The sequence below is a fragment of the Ctenopharyngodon idella genome, chromosome 17, assembly GCF_019924925.1.
Source record: "Ctenopharyngodon idella isolate HZGC_01 chromosome 17, HZGC01, whole genome shotgun sequence".
NCBI lineage: Eukaryota > Metazoa > Chordata > Actinopteri > Cypriniformes > Xenocyprididae > Ctenopharyngodon > Ctenopharyngodon idella.
The window spans coordinates 10,332,812-10,347,264 of record NC_067236.1 but is presented as its reverse complement, the minus strand read 5'-3'; the positions used below and the strand labels follow the sequence as shown (position 1 = coordinate 10,347,264).

The 14,453-nt window shown below is 37.5% G+C and overlaps 1 protein-coding gene across 1 annotated transcript in view; it reads right to left on the bottom strand.

Annotated features, from left to right (window-relative positions):
• Positions 1–4,210, bottom strand: part of ush2a (Usher syndrome 2A (autosomal recessive, mild)) — a 222,059-nt gene extending 217,849 nt beyond the window's left edge. The window contains exons 1-3 of the mRNA XM_051868427.1: positions 3,983–4,210; positions 2,189–2,841; positions 599–764 (exon numbers count right to left, since the gene is read on the bottom strand). Coding sequence (XP_051724387.1) covers positions 599–764; positions 2,189–2,721 — 699 coding nt within the window. The 5' untranslated portion in view covers positions 2,722–2,841; positions 3,983–4,210. The remainder of the gene's footprint in view (positions 1–598; positions 765–2,188; positions 2,842–3,982) is intronic.
• Between the last annotated feature and the right edge of the window lie 10,243 nt (positions 4,211–14,453).

The following is a 14,453-nucleotide window of genomic DNA, read 5'->3' as shown; positions in this document are numbered from 1 at the left end:
TGCTCTCTTCCCCCTTCCTGCCCTCACAGCTGCAGGAAAGCAGATGTTTACCACTGTAATTAACGCCTTCTATTCATGCATCTTGTCCAAAGTGGAAATCTGTTGTGACATGGGTTCAGCGAGAACCTGCTGCGGGTTCTCTCGACACAATATTAATATCAATATTTTCCAGCAGCTAATTACCTCAGATATGAATGGAGCGTGATTTAGTAGTGTTGCCAGAGCAACACTACATGACACTTGACCAAGCTTATTATATTATTTCTTCTACAGTGCTAGAAAAACTATTAATCACCACTGTCAGCTCAGCAACATATGTTTTAAAGTACAAGACATTAAAATAATCTTGATCACATCAAGCGCCTTTATGCCAGAGAAATTACAAGAAGGCAATAAATTAAAAATGATATACATATATTCCACCTCTGAAACTACTTTGTCAACATAACCAAGGCCACAACAATAACATCACAGCTATCTAAAAGCAATGTCTAAAAGCAATGTAAAAGCAAATCCTGAAGTATAAAATCAAGTCCTGCCCTATTTTCCAATATAAATAGCCACAGAAAGAATAAGAGAATAGAAACGTGCTTCCTACCTGTAGAGCCAAGTGTGTCCAGTGGCCAATGCTAATGTGACCTGCAGTCTTCATGCTTATGGAGAAGTTTTGTTTGCTTTGAATGCCGTAGTGGATCTGAATGTCTTCCTCAGAGACCGTCACAAGCAGCACCAGTCTGCCCATAGTGCTCTTTTCGATTAAAGTCCTGCACATTAGAAAAATAAACATCAATGATTGGATAAGAGCAATTTAGGTGCTCAAAACATGCGCCATAAAAGAATATCCAAATTAGGCCTTACATTTGCATGAAGTATCTATATTTTGTGTTGCATGATACATCTTCATATGAAGCGGCTCATATAATTTCATATAGAACAGTGAAAGACATTAGTAAACAATCAATAGACCTTTAAAAGATCGGCTATGAAATTCCAACAACCCTCTTTTACTAGGAAATTCCTTGCCATCTGAAATGAGCATCACTCTGACATTTATGCAAGTTGTATCAATATTTTCCATTTGCCTTTTCTTGTTACTCAAAAACACCCTCATACACTGTCATATGAAACACCATTACAGACGTTTTACGGGAAACGGCAGCATTTACGAACACAGGCCACCGCATCCAATAAATCATAAAGCATTTGTACTCAGGTTGCGGCTGGCCCCGGAGTCAGAAACATCTCACCTATAGCCAAGCTTTGCTGCCTGCTCCACTTGCAATTAGGCCAGGTTTCTCCAGGGAAGGCAACATTTTAGTATTCAATATGTCTAGTAAGGCAAGTGTTCCAAAAAACTACGTCTGAGCGGTGTATATTTTTATGTCATATTACCAAGGGGATCTTAGGCAGGTATTAAACACAGGCCAATTAATTCACTAAGAACAGAATAAACACGCATGCCTGTTGACTCTGCCTCGCGCCACTTCAAGGAGAGACTGCGTAGGATGAACCGCCTTGACCGCACGGACTCGCTTATTTATTTTTCAACACTACACGCTGGTGGCTTTCTCTCCCTTTTCATGCTCTGCACTTGATATAAAATGCTGAAACAGTTGTTCTTCGTCTACAGCCTCTCTGACTCCATCCTTTCATCCCATCACCCACTTTCAACTATATCATTTTCTGTGCTGTGGAAAAACAAAGTGGCCTTTGAGTTGATGCTTTTTTGCCAGAGCTCAGGAAACACTGTGGCAATTTCATTTCATTGATCTAAAACTGGCCACAGCTGGTCTTGCCGGAGCAGAGCAAACAGGGCTCATAGCTTTTTCAACTTGGCAGGACTCCTCACAGAATGTATTCCATGTACCAACACGGTTTCAAAGTGGAGATACAACAGAGGAAATGTCTGAAAATGAGGTGAGGACAACCAACAGCTGAGTGGGGATCAACTACACAGGAAAAGCTATTTTGAATAAAACCAGCTCTGGCAAGGCGAGCAGTCGAGCTAATCCATATCGGGTTTAGATCATACAGCAGCGTTCTAACAAGTCATTCTTTTCCTGGAACAGAACAGGTATTGAAACTGATCTGGTTGATTAAGTAAAATATTCACTCTCTAAGTGACAGAAACACTTGCACTGCCTCTGTGATCTTCTTAAGGGAAAATTCTGGACGTGTGTCTACTTACATTACAGTGTCTTGCTCGAGTTTCAGCCACACCGTTAGAGTAAATGAGCTTGCTGGGCCGAAGCTTAGAGTTGAGGGGGAAGCCGGACAACCTCTTGAGGTGGGAAAGATGAAGCTGGTGGAATCAGCCTCTGCACCTGGGTGGTGGTCTCGTGCATCAGCTTTCCAACACGTGCCCACACTTGTGGCGAAAACGTCAGTGTAGTCTGGCGTAGAGGAACTATATGGACACTCTTGGATACAGAACTTCTGGATACAGGTGAGGAGATCCTCCTGAACCTGGCCGGCTTGACAGAAAGTACTCCTTTCAGGAATTCCACATGTGGCCATCGTCGGCGTGGTGCTGACAGATTTATATGCCCCTATGTTCTCAAGCCTGGGGAAGTTGCCCTGAGGGGCAACCAGGCTGAGGGAGGCATAAAAGCCTAGGGTGTACAGTAATAGCATAGCACCTTTGTGCCCAAGGAGCCAATTCGTCGTTGGTGCCGAGGTTGCCTCCTGATGTAGTGATCTTAAATAAGTAATGATGGTCATGCCGGTGGTGACATTTTTACAGTCCAGTGCCTTGGGTAAGGCAGCGCAGCTTAATGGCACAATGTCAAAGAGGAGGCCAAAGCCTTCACATGATAGCTAGGATTTGGGCCCGTCAAAGTCCTGTAGAAAACCAAAGGGAGAAAGGAAGAGCAAAATCATATGTGAAAACATATTTATGAAAATATTATACCCTGACACCCTGCCTGAGGCTCTTAGGATTCCACTTGATGCAAGAAAAGCTTAACAATTACTTTTGCTGGTGCATCTGAATTGCACTGGGCATGGCTTTCTACCCTCAATTCAAGTGGCATTACAAAGAGGAGAATTATAATAACCTTTCTAAAATGGTGTACAGTAAAGACATAAAATACATGCACAAAGAAGAGATGAAAAACAAATCAGGTAGGGTTATAGCTCCTTTTTTTCTTTTTTTTTAAATCCAGAGTAAGAGTCTACTAGACTGATGATTGAGCGCGAGCTCAACCTTGTTCACGTTACTATCGCAGCGGGCTATTTGCCAACATGCATTCGAACAGGTTTCTGGAGCCAATCTTATTGACTTTGTATCAGAATGAAGAAAAAGAGAAAAAACAAGAAAACCCTTGGGAAATTCTGTCCTTTGTCAAACGTGTGAGAGTTATACAAAGACTTTCAGGCGGTCGACGTTTTAAAGGACTTTCTGTAGGCTAGGTAACGTTCTCCTCAGGCGACAATATTTGTCTTTTAGTGCCTCTAAAGCTATCCGTCAAATAATTTTAAGACCTTCTAAACAAAACACTTCAGTTTTTGTGATTATAGTTTGTAATATGTAAAAAAAATATGTAATTCAGTCATAATGCCAGTTATGACTGAATTATAGTATGCTGCCAGAGTGTCAGACGTTTTCCCGTCTGACACTCTGGCAGCATACTGTTACTATGGTTACCTCCTCAGGCGAACGCTACTTCTGTTCTACGACTTCTATTTAGCGTACTCTGACAAACTTTTGTGCCTACTGAAACATTGTTTGTACACTTATATGTAAAATATTACATACGTTTAAGCCTACAACGTTTTATTTGGACTTTCTTAATTAGCCTGAACCCACCATAATGCGCACTATGCACTTCAGTGAACAAAAGCACTGGTTGTTTTGTTTAAACGTCTTTAATAAATAGAATAATGTGTCGCATTAAACTAATTTATTACAAGCAAACATTAACGGGGAAAAGCACAGTGAAGATCCATACGTGACACGAAAAACAGACTACTATATTCTTACCTCGGCGCATGATGAATTCAAGGAGCGCGTGGCCACTCTGAGCAAAGCAGATTATGAGAGTTTGCCATCTGCTCCTGTCCAGAACTTGAACGCTCGATCACTAAAACAATTTACCGAAATGCTGATAAATAACATACACGCACATATCCGCCACGAATAAAAACAAAACACCTGTTGGCATCATTGATCGCTGGAGGAAGATGTCAGTGTTACATTACGTCTCGATTTAACAAGTGGATCTCTTGGCTCAGGAACGCCACTCGACGTCGCTAAGCAACCCAGCACAGAGTTGCACATTCAGGTGCTGGACTCCGGGAGGGGAAAGCAGGACAAAGGATTAAAGAGAGGGGGGCTGAATGAATGCACTATGTGGAGATGTCTGAGTATTATTATGGTCCATGACGCAATGGCTCACACTGATCACTGGGAATCTGGGATGGCATTACATTGGCCAAATGTCGTATCCTACTTTGTGCACCTTAAACCCACTTGATATGGGTGTAAATGGAACAACCCTTATAACTGATTGGCCTACACCTGCTTTAACTCTCAGAGACCCAAGCATAGACATTCATTATATGTTTTTACTTTCTTGAGAAGCTTTTCTCAGTAAGCTAGGAGAATGAAATTGGGATACATTAATATCCAAGCACCTGTGTGACACTCTAAGTTTGTGGAATATTTTCTACACTTCACTGATCCCCTTGCATATTTAGAGGCCTATGGTGCACTTGCTTTGAACTTTATGAAAGTCTTCTATAGAAAGCTAAAAATTACGCTTATCTTAGAGCAGTCCCCATATACTGTACATTTTCGGTAGTTTCATTCATTTGGCTACAAATTAAAACTTAAAATAATCTGGAGTAGTGTCATTTGCTGAATGGGCATTGCTGTGTGAATACAATTTTATATATTAATCACAAAATATTGCATTTTCACTACACTTACCTCCAGTTAATTGTAGGTTGGTATTTTTGTCAGATGTAGGCATGATAATTTTTCACAAAACATGCTGAGAATTAAGAAAAAAAGAAACAAAGAAAAAAAAATCGATGGCAATACTTGGGAAATTTGTTCCAAAAAGAGACGAAAAGTAAAGTTTATAGGCATATACAGCACATATACATATGTACATTATACATAGAGCCTACATTTTAACCTAAATATTAAAGTTAACGATTGTCAGCATAGTCTACTCATTCACATATTCATCCATTCCTTCTATCATAGGAGACTCTTGCCGGTAAATAATAATAATAATATTAATAATAATAATGTTGTAACATCAAGTAACATCTAAAGAGTCATGTTATTATTAAATTTGCCAAGTATTGATTTTAGATTGGGAGGAAATTCTGATTAATCATCTGTCCACTAAATTGGATGTCATGCATCACTAGCTATATTTCAGCTACAATTCATACTATTACTCTGATTGTTGTTCTTTTTAAAAACTTCTTTTTGTAAATAAGTGCATTTGTGAAATTAGAATATAATATGCAGTTCAAAAAAGTAATCTGATTATGTAAAGCATGTTACTTATAATGCGTTGCTTTACTCGTCGTTACGTCAAAAAAGTAATCTGATTACATAATGCACGTTACTTGTAATGCGTTGCTTTATTCGTCGTAACATCAAAAAGTAATCTGATTACATAATGCACGTTACTTGTAATGCGTTGCTTTACTCGTCATTACATCAAAAAAGTAATCTGATTACATAATGCACGTTACTTGTAATGCATTATCCCCAAAACTGCTCATTTCAGATGAGATTGAAAACACCTGATCGCTAATTTTTTTTTTTTTTTTTTTTTTCACAGTCTAAAAACATCAGCAGATCAATGTAGATTTCAGTCTGAAGTTGTCTAAGAGAGAAAACCAGTTCCACCAGTTGTACCATCCTCATGTTCTGATATCAAAGACATGCAACATTTAACTTGTATGAAGTTCTTCTCTGTCTGCTGGTGGAACAGGAACAAACTCAATTGAGTTTGTAATAATTGAAGCTGTATTATATTTTTTGTACTTATTTTATAGTTTTCACATGATTTTATATCATGTTATTCATTGGTTTGTTAAATGCACACAGTATTACTATGTTATTACTGTATTATGTTTAATACCGTCTCTTCACTTGAAACCAAAAATCCATTAAACATCACTGTAGTAATATGTCTGTATTATGTAACACGTTGTTAACTGGAACATTGAGTGATAATAATTCAAAGTGATTTCCGTCATTGTGACAAACAATAAATATTATATTTACCTGCTTTAGAAACAATCCGGTAAACACTGCTTATAGGGATTAGAAGTGAAAAGGGGAGAAAATTACATTTCAAAGCATGGGTGTGAAAACAAATCTGGAAAGAGACGTGAGGATTTGTGGAGAAAAAAAAAAGAGATTCTTAGTGCATTCCAGTGAATTCTTAACGGGAAATAACGTAAATTAAAACGGGAGTGCAGACCTCAAATGCGCAGTACTTTTTCATACTGTTATAGAGAAATACAAAAGAAAATAATCAGGAGGAAAAGAATGCAGTGACTGAAAAGAGCTCTTGCCATAGATATTCTTACCATACCAAGTCACATTAAAATGCCAAGCATTACGTTATTCTCTTGAAGTCTGAACATGAAGGAAATTTTACAGCTCATTCAGTCAAACTGACGGATAAGGATTATTTGTAGCACAACCTTATGATTTAAAATTAGTCTTTTTGAGTGGAACTTCCCCAAACTGGAAGTGCCACCCATAGTCTAAAACGCAATAGGCTCATTAGGAATAGGTGGATAGTATGAATGTGTGTAGTATGAATGAAATGCGAACATACTAGATTGTCACCATCATGTGATCTACAGCATCAGTTAATCTTAATGTTATATTGTGTCATATCAAAATAAAGCTGATTAAAATATACGTAGACCCCACTTTATTGGTATTTAAATAATATGTTGAACTTCTACATACAGGCACTGTATTAAGCAGTACATAAAGTATTAAATAAAGTGTTTCTGTTGTTACATGAAAACATCTGAATAGTTGACAAATATTGCATCTGATCCACTTCATCTGTAGGCTAATGTGTATGCAAACTGCACGAGCGTCACTACAGGAAGCAGAAAGTATATGATTTCACATCTTCATTTTCAACTCTTCCCCTGATTGCCAGCAGAAAATCTCACAGATTGGTTAAATCCAGCCACAGACGAAGTCAAACACACCTATTGAATGCAACGGACCTAACAAACACTGGGCTCTTTTGACATCTGTAAAGTGACGTGCAGAGCTCTTGAACACAGCATAATGGATCCCTTGGCAGTGAGATAAGGTTGCCAGATATATGGACATTTTACTAAATATAATAGACAGCAAACCATACAATAGGGTTATACATGATTAAAACAAAAGTATCCTATTATTTGAAACTATTATCTATGGGAGATATTTAAACAGTTGCAATTACTTTTGTAAACAAAGACAGTCCTACCACTTTTTAATTAAGTGCTTCTAATGATCTTAAGCGGCTTAGCTCACTTGCCTAATAATCAATAAACTCCATCAGCTGTGTCCAGCTGGAGAAAGACTTTCCCTTTAAACATGTATGGGTCTGAGGAACAGCAGCTTATTTCTGCTGCTATTAGAACACATTGTTCACACTTGTTCACATAAAGGCTGCAATTAGTTTAATTATTTTTCGTGTTGGTAAATTTTGAATAATTGCTTAAAGGGACAGTCCACCCAAAAATGAAAATTCTATCATGATTTACTCACCCTCAGGTCATTTCAAACTTGTATGCATTTTCCCCACCCTTCTTCTTTCCTGAACACAAAATAAGATATTTTGATAAATGTTAACCAAACAGTGTCGATTCCAATTGACTTTTTTTTTTTTTGGTCCATACAATAGAAGACAATAGGAACCAAAACTAGTTACCAACATTATTTTCTTAATAAGTCATAGGCTACAGGTTTGGAATGACATGAGGGTGAGTAATTGATAACAGAATTTTTTTGAGTGGACTATCCCTTTAACATTCAATTCTAATAATGTTACATCAACTATGAGAAGTGTGGTTATAAAATATAAGGCTAATTTAAAACAAGAAAACACAAACATGTACATTCCAATATTCTGAGTGCATATTTTGCATTTTTTTATTTATCCTCATTAGATAAAATTTAAGATCAAGGCCAATGAAAGTATTTCCCAACATTGACTACAGTTTCATCATGTTTTCCTATTCCATTAGACTGAAGTAGACATCAGGTTTGGATTTTAATCATATCGATTTTTCTTAAGCCTCCTGTCTTGCAGCCTCTGCTGCACACAAATGCTGAGAATGTTGAAATGAAGAGCGGTGTTAGAATTAGCCTTAGCATTATCTTAGCTTTTGTTCACAGAGATAGCATGCAAATGAGGCTAACGCTGCTATCCTCTGCATTCCAGTTACTCAGGAGACGAACCCTGGCAGTTTAACCCAGCTGTGCGCCTGGACTCTTCTGCTAATTAATGAAGCTCAACAACTACAAAAACAACACATTGCACTGCTTCCATTAGATTTTTTCCTGTTTTTCCCCTATTAAATATGTGATGCAATATTAAAAATCCACACTGGACTGAATAATATCAATGTTTCTCATATTTGCCAAATTAACATAAACCAACATATAAATCAGTCCCGTCCTCCGTGGCTTTAATAACGGGAATCCACTGGCAGAAACGCACCTTTTGACTGTTAAACTGGCATATGGTTTGTTTTACAATAAAATATGGGACATGTTAATGCCATAAATTGTAATAAAGCCTGAAAGTCATATCTTGAGCTTTATGCTGCTGATGTGCAGTTCTGTGGTATTTTCCCCCAGGGTTCCATAGTGAAATCCCTGTCCTGCTGAGATACATATGATTATATTAGCCTCTTACTCCCAGTGCAGGGAGAAAAATCTGCCATAGTTTGGCAAAGGGGTACAGATAGCATTCCGGTTGTATATTTCAGCACACTTCAGCAATGTGCTTGCTAAATCTGTGTTAAGATGAACTAACAATGAGTTGTATTCAAAAATCAGTTGTATTCTTATTGACTAACATTAAAAAAGATTCATAAATACTGTTACGAATGCATTGCTCATTGTTAGGTGATGCATTGGCCAACATTAACTAATGGAACCTTATTGTAAAGTGTTACCGTTTTATCAAAGTTCAGTTGAAAATTGTATTTGTCACATACACAACAGTCCAGTCCACACATTTTTGTTTTGTTTCACATTTTTGTGTAGTTTCATTTATTTTTTTTCTTTGTTGTTATTTACACTTGTTTTGTTTTGTTTTGTTTTGTTTCGTTTGTGAGCTTTTCAGCACTTCTAAATCTAAAATCTAAATCTCTTCATTGAGTTTTTTCTTTGAAAACTTCTGTTATTTACGTTTTGTTTTGTTTTGTTTTGTTTCGTGAGCTACACTTTTTTGTTTTGTTTTGTTACACTAGTTTTTGTATAGTTTCATTGAGGTTTTTTCTTTGTTATGTTATTTACATTTCGTTTAGTTTTGTTTAGTTTTGTTTTGTTTAGTTTCTGAGCTACTATTGAAGTTTCAAATACTTTGTCAAATGCTTCTTTTCAGCACTTCTAAATCTAAAATCTAAATCTTTTCATTGAGTTTTTTCTTTGTTTGTTTTGTTTCACTTTGTTTCATTTCTGAGCTACTATTGAAGGTTCAAATACTTTGTCAAATGCTTCTTTTCAGCACTTGTAAATCTAAAATCTAAATTTCTTCATTGAGTTTTTTCTTTGTTGTTTGTTTTGTTTTGTTTTGTTTCGTTTCGTTTCATTTCTGAGCTACTATTGAAGTTTCAAATACTTTGTCAAATGCTTCTTTTCAGCACTTTTAAATCTAAAATCTAAATCGCTTCATTGAGTTTTTTCTTTGTTGTTCGTTTTGTTTTGTTTCATTTCTTTTCTGAGCTACTACTGAAGTTTCAAATACTTTGTCAAATGCTTCTTTTCAACACTTCTAAACCTAAAATCTAAATCTCTTCATTGAGTTTTTTTCTGTTATGTTATTTACATTTTGTTTTGTTTCGTTTCGTATGTGAGCTACTATTGAAGTTTCAAATGCTTTGTCAAATGCTTCTTTTCAACACTTCTAAATCTAAAATCTAAATCTCTGCTTTAATAATTGAGGTCACATGTGTACAGAGATTGTAAACAAGTTGCAGAGGGAAGTATAGGGGGAGCAGAAAATGTGGGTGATGTGCACTTCAAGACAGCTGTAGTGCTTGGAATCCCTGTTGCTGTCAGTGAAAAAGATGGACATAGAGGGACTGTGCCAGTGCATCATCTCTCAGATTGCTCCTCTCCTGTGTAGCGACATGGTTGTATATTGAGTTGTCAGATGTGACACTCCAGACACCCCATGCTGGCTCGGAGTAGGAACTGGAGATCACTAGGAAGTCAAGTCACAATGGGCTCTGGAGTGTTCGGTTGCCACACACACACATACACAGTCAGTCATTCAGCTCACTGCGCCACAGGGGGGTGAGATTTCAGCAGACACAAACACCAGCTATGGCTGAAAGCATGGACCGAATTACAAGAAAATAAGGTACAGAAGAGAAAATACAGAAGACATTTAGTGTAATACAAAGAAACAACTTTTAATTTCATTTTAAATTGTTTAATTTTTTGTAGTCAAAACCATATCTATAAATTTTGCTTCCTCCAAGAAATCCCTGAATCCACACATTAGATATTTATTGTGCTTTATGCTATTTTATGAAGGCCTCCCCTAAAGAGTTCTCAAGTGCTACTAATTCAAACCCAGATGACACCCCAAACTATTTATAAAAGTGCACTAACCGAATTAATGGTTCATCGAATGTAGAGTAAAACATTTAAGTGCAAATAAACGTGCAAGTGTGACCTGCTAATGCTCTCAATGAGCCCGGTGCCGTCTGATCCATTTTATCCCGTGTATTAAGGAGATGGTGAACTTGCCTTTTACAGGGACGACAATTAATTGCTTTTGAGTGATCTACCAGTTACATTTAGTGTTAAGTAGTTCTAAAATTGAAAAAGGCTATTCTGCTGGAGATGAGTCATTATCTGCCTCAGTAGAATGGTGGAGACGTGGTGCGTGAAGAAAGGAGTAAAAGAAGGGTTTAGATGGGAACTAACCCACTTTATTAAAAAGATACAGATGACTAATGAGATACTAATACTGGAATTTCTGATAGTTTTACATAATGTCTTATAAGAAGATTTTTTATTTTTAGATTTTCTATGCTGTTTAAAGTGTTGTGCGAACTAAAAATAAACCTACATTCATAGTTATAAAAAGCAAACGTTAAAAACATTGGCAGTGAAAATTTGATGTGATCTAAAACATTAAAGAGATTTTCATTTTTATCCAAAAATGAAAATTCTGTCATTATTTACTCACCCTTGTGTTGTTCCAACTGTATGACTGTATGACTTAAATTCTTCTGTGAAAAACAAAATATATTTTGTAAAATGTGCCTGTCAATACAAAACATAAATTTTTGTACCTGACAAAAGTCCATATATTTGGAGGATTTTTTCATCCAATTATTACCCTATCAGAATGCAACAGCATTATAAAATTTAAATTTTAAAAACAATTAAAAAGAATAAAAAGAAAAAAGATCATATTTTTTAAATAAACTGGGAGTTAACTATAATAAATTTGGTTATTCATAACTTGAACTCTCTCTAAAGACCCAGGACTTCAGAAAATGTAGGGTAGCTCCTTGCATCCAGGGGTAAACTGGGTCTCAAGAGGGATAAGCCCAAAGTTGCCTTCTTTGCACATTGTCAGGAATCGGATCTACACACTTCCTTCTCTCTTTCTACACACATATCAGGCCCCCGTGATGTCTCTCGCAGAGACATGACCGGCGTCGGGGGAGCAGGAGACCTGTGAAAGGCCATTACCACAGTGTTGCCCAGGCCATCAGCACACTAAGACCCAGGAGAGTGACCCTGCTCTCACACTGAGAAATAAATTGGGTGGACTCACTGACAAAAAGCCATCAGGGCCCAACTGCACACATTAGCACTTCACAGATGACGCCAAGCACACCCATGCCACCAGTCGAACTTTGCTCCCATGGCACATCGGGGACACCACAAAACATACAGTACCGCTCAAGAGACAAAGTAGTTTGCCGTCTGAAACGACCAGGAAAGTTGGTCTATACTGCATTCAACTCTTCAAAGCCTGCAGCTGAAGATGAGCGAAGTGCATTTGGTTAGATTGAGAGCCATACATTGCTTCCCTTGAGAGTCATCTTCATAGACTAGCACTCAAAAAATGAGTTAAAAAGAGCTGAAGCAAAACAATTCATGAACATTTTGTCACAACTTAATTTCATTATGTTCAAACCACTTGAATTTGTAAAATTTCGGTTAATGTAAAAAAGCTTTAATATTTAATGTTCTGTTATGCTGGAGATTTAGAATTATGTGGTTACCATTGTTGAATAGTGACACTTGTGCTTAGGCTAACATATTTAAATACGTTCATTGAACAAACTATTTTGACTTTGCATGTTTAATGAAGGCTAGCTAGTAAAGAGCTGTCCAAGTAAACCTCACTCCGCTGGCCTCAAGATGTGCACTAGAGACTGACCCTAGAGGCTGTGGTCTTTAGCATCCTTGTTAGCGTGTCCGCCACCCATGTCAGAAACGCTGATTCAAATCCCACTCGGAGCAGTATGAGTTGAACAGGAGGGGTTACATTGGTGCCGTAATCTGGATGGGAGTGAGTGTAACGTAATCCAGCTAGTAAAGGGCTGTGCAGGTAAACCTCACTCCCCTGGCCTAAAAAGGTACACTAGCGATTAACACTGGAGGCTGCGGTCTTTAGCATCCTTGTTTAAATCAAGTTTAGCGCCAGTTTAAATCCCACTCGGAGCGGTATGAGTTGAACAGGAGGGGTTACATTGGTGCCATGACCCAGATAGGAGTGAGGTTAAGGGGGTGACTTTATGCTATGAAAGAGCTGTGCAGGTAAACCTCACCCCTGGCCTAAAGAGGCGCACTACCAACTAACGCTAGAGGCTGCGGTCTTTAGCATCCATGTTAGAGCATCCTTGTTAGAGCATAGAGCATGCATAATTATTATAAGTAAAAAAAAAAAGGTCTAGAACAAGTGACTGGAATCACATTTACATTTTGTCAGTACAATCAAATTGTATTCTGCAAATCATTTGCTTTTAACTAGTTATTAATCTACCTGCCTCCATTTTTTTTCCCAATTATTTATGTTTTTCTTTGGTCACATCTTACTCCACTTGTGATGCCAAGTGAGCCAGGACTGCCACTGGTGCCCCTTCAAAAAAAAAAAAAAAAAAAAAAAAAAGAAGAAGAAGAAGAAGAAGAACGTGTATGACACCCCTGACTCTATAACTTGGCCACTCCTTTTTTATGTCAGTTCATACGGTTACCAGAAAGCATTAAACGGATGTGAGCAGGACAGAGGTCATTTCAAACAGACTTATCAAGATCAGCAGTTTAACTAATATGTCTAGAATAGATCAATTAATCTAAAATGAGCTTAACTTTGAACTAAAGCTTTATGGGGAACATCAAAATTCCCAATTGGACTATAAGACACTTTCCCGCTCCGGTTCCAAATTGCACCGACGGGATGATCCATAAATTGACATAATGGAGAAATACAAATAGTACGGCATATCCGTGCATATTCCTTGGCTTAGCATGTACCGGGGCCTCCTCTGAGGGTCCAACCTCAGTGAAAACCCAATTACAGCAGCTCCACATTGCAGCCGTATAACTTGGGAGAGCGGAAAGAGTTAAAAGAGCCATTACAAATGCCATGGAGCACTTTTAGCGTCTCGCAAGGTTAATGATAACGGTACTTGGCAGCTGAAATGCTCAAGTAGCTTTTATTGTATCATAATAATGAATCAATGGCGTAAAGATAAAATAAAATAAATGAACTCCGAAGTCAATGAGTAAAATGTATGTGCCGCAGCGCAAATAATAAAAAAAGAAGAAGAAAAAAAAGTGGGGGGGAAAAATCCTCCGCCAACGGGGCCCTCTTTAAGTAATATCTTATGATGTCATCTTCTTGAAAAATATTTGCCTCCAGGTCACTGCTCTCTGTTTTAAAGCCTTAAACGCTTTTGCTACAGAACATTAAATGTCTCCCCACATTATATGATACATATTAGCGGCAGATGATTTTACACACACAATGCTTTTACTACATATTTGCTTTTTTTCAAGTCTGTATACAGGAAATTGCCCAGAATAGCCTTATTATTTTGTCTCCTTTGACAATATTATTATTTAGTTGGGTGTAAAAAAATAAGGTTTGCCAATTGGGTACCCTATGGTGCTTTCCTCTTGTTGGTGTTTGTATCTTTTGCTCCTCATTTGGACCATCGTGTGTTATAGGAGAGACAGAGTGGATGTGGGCAGACCGTGA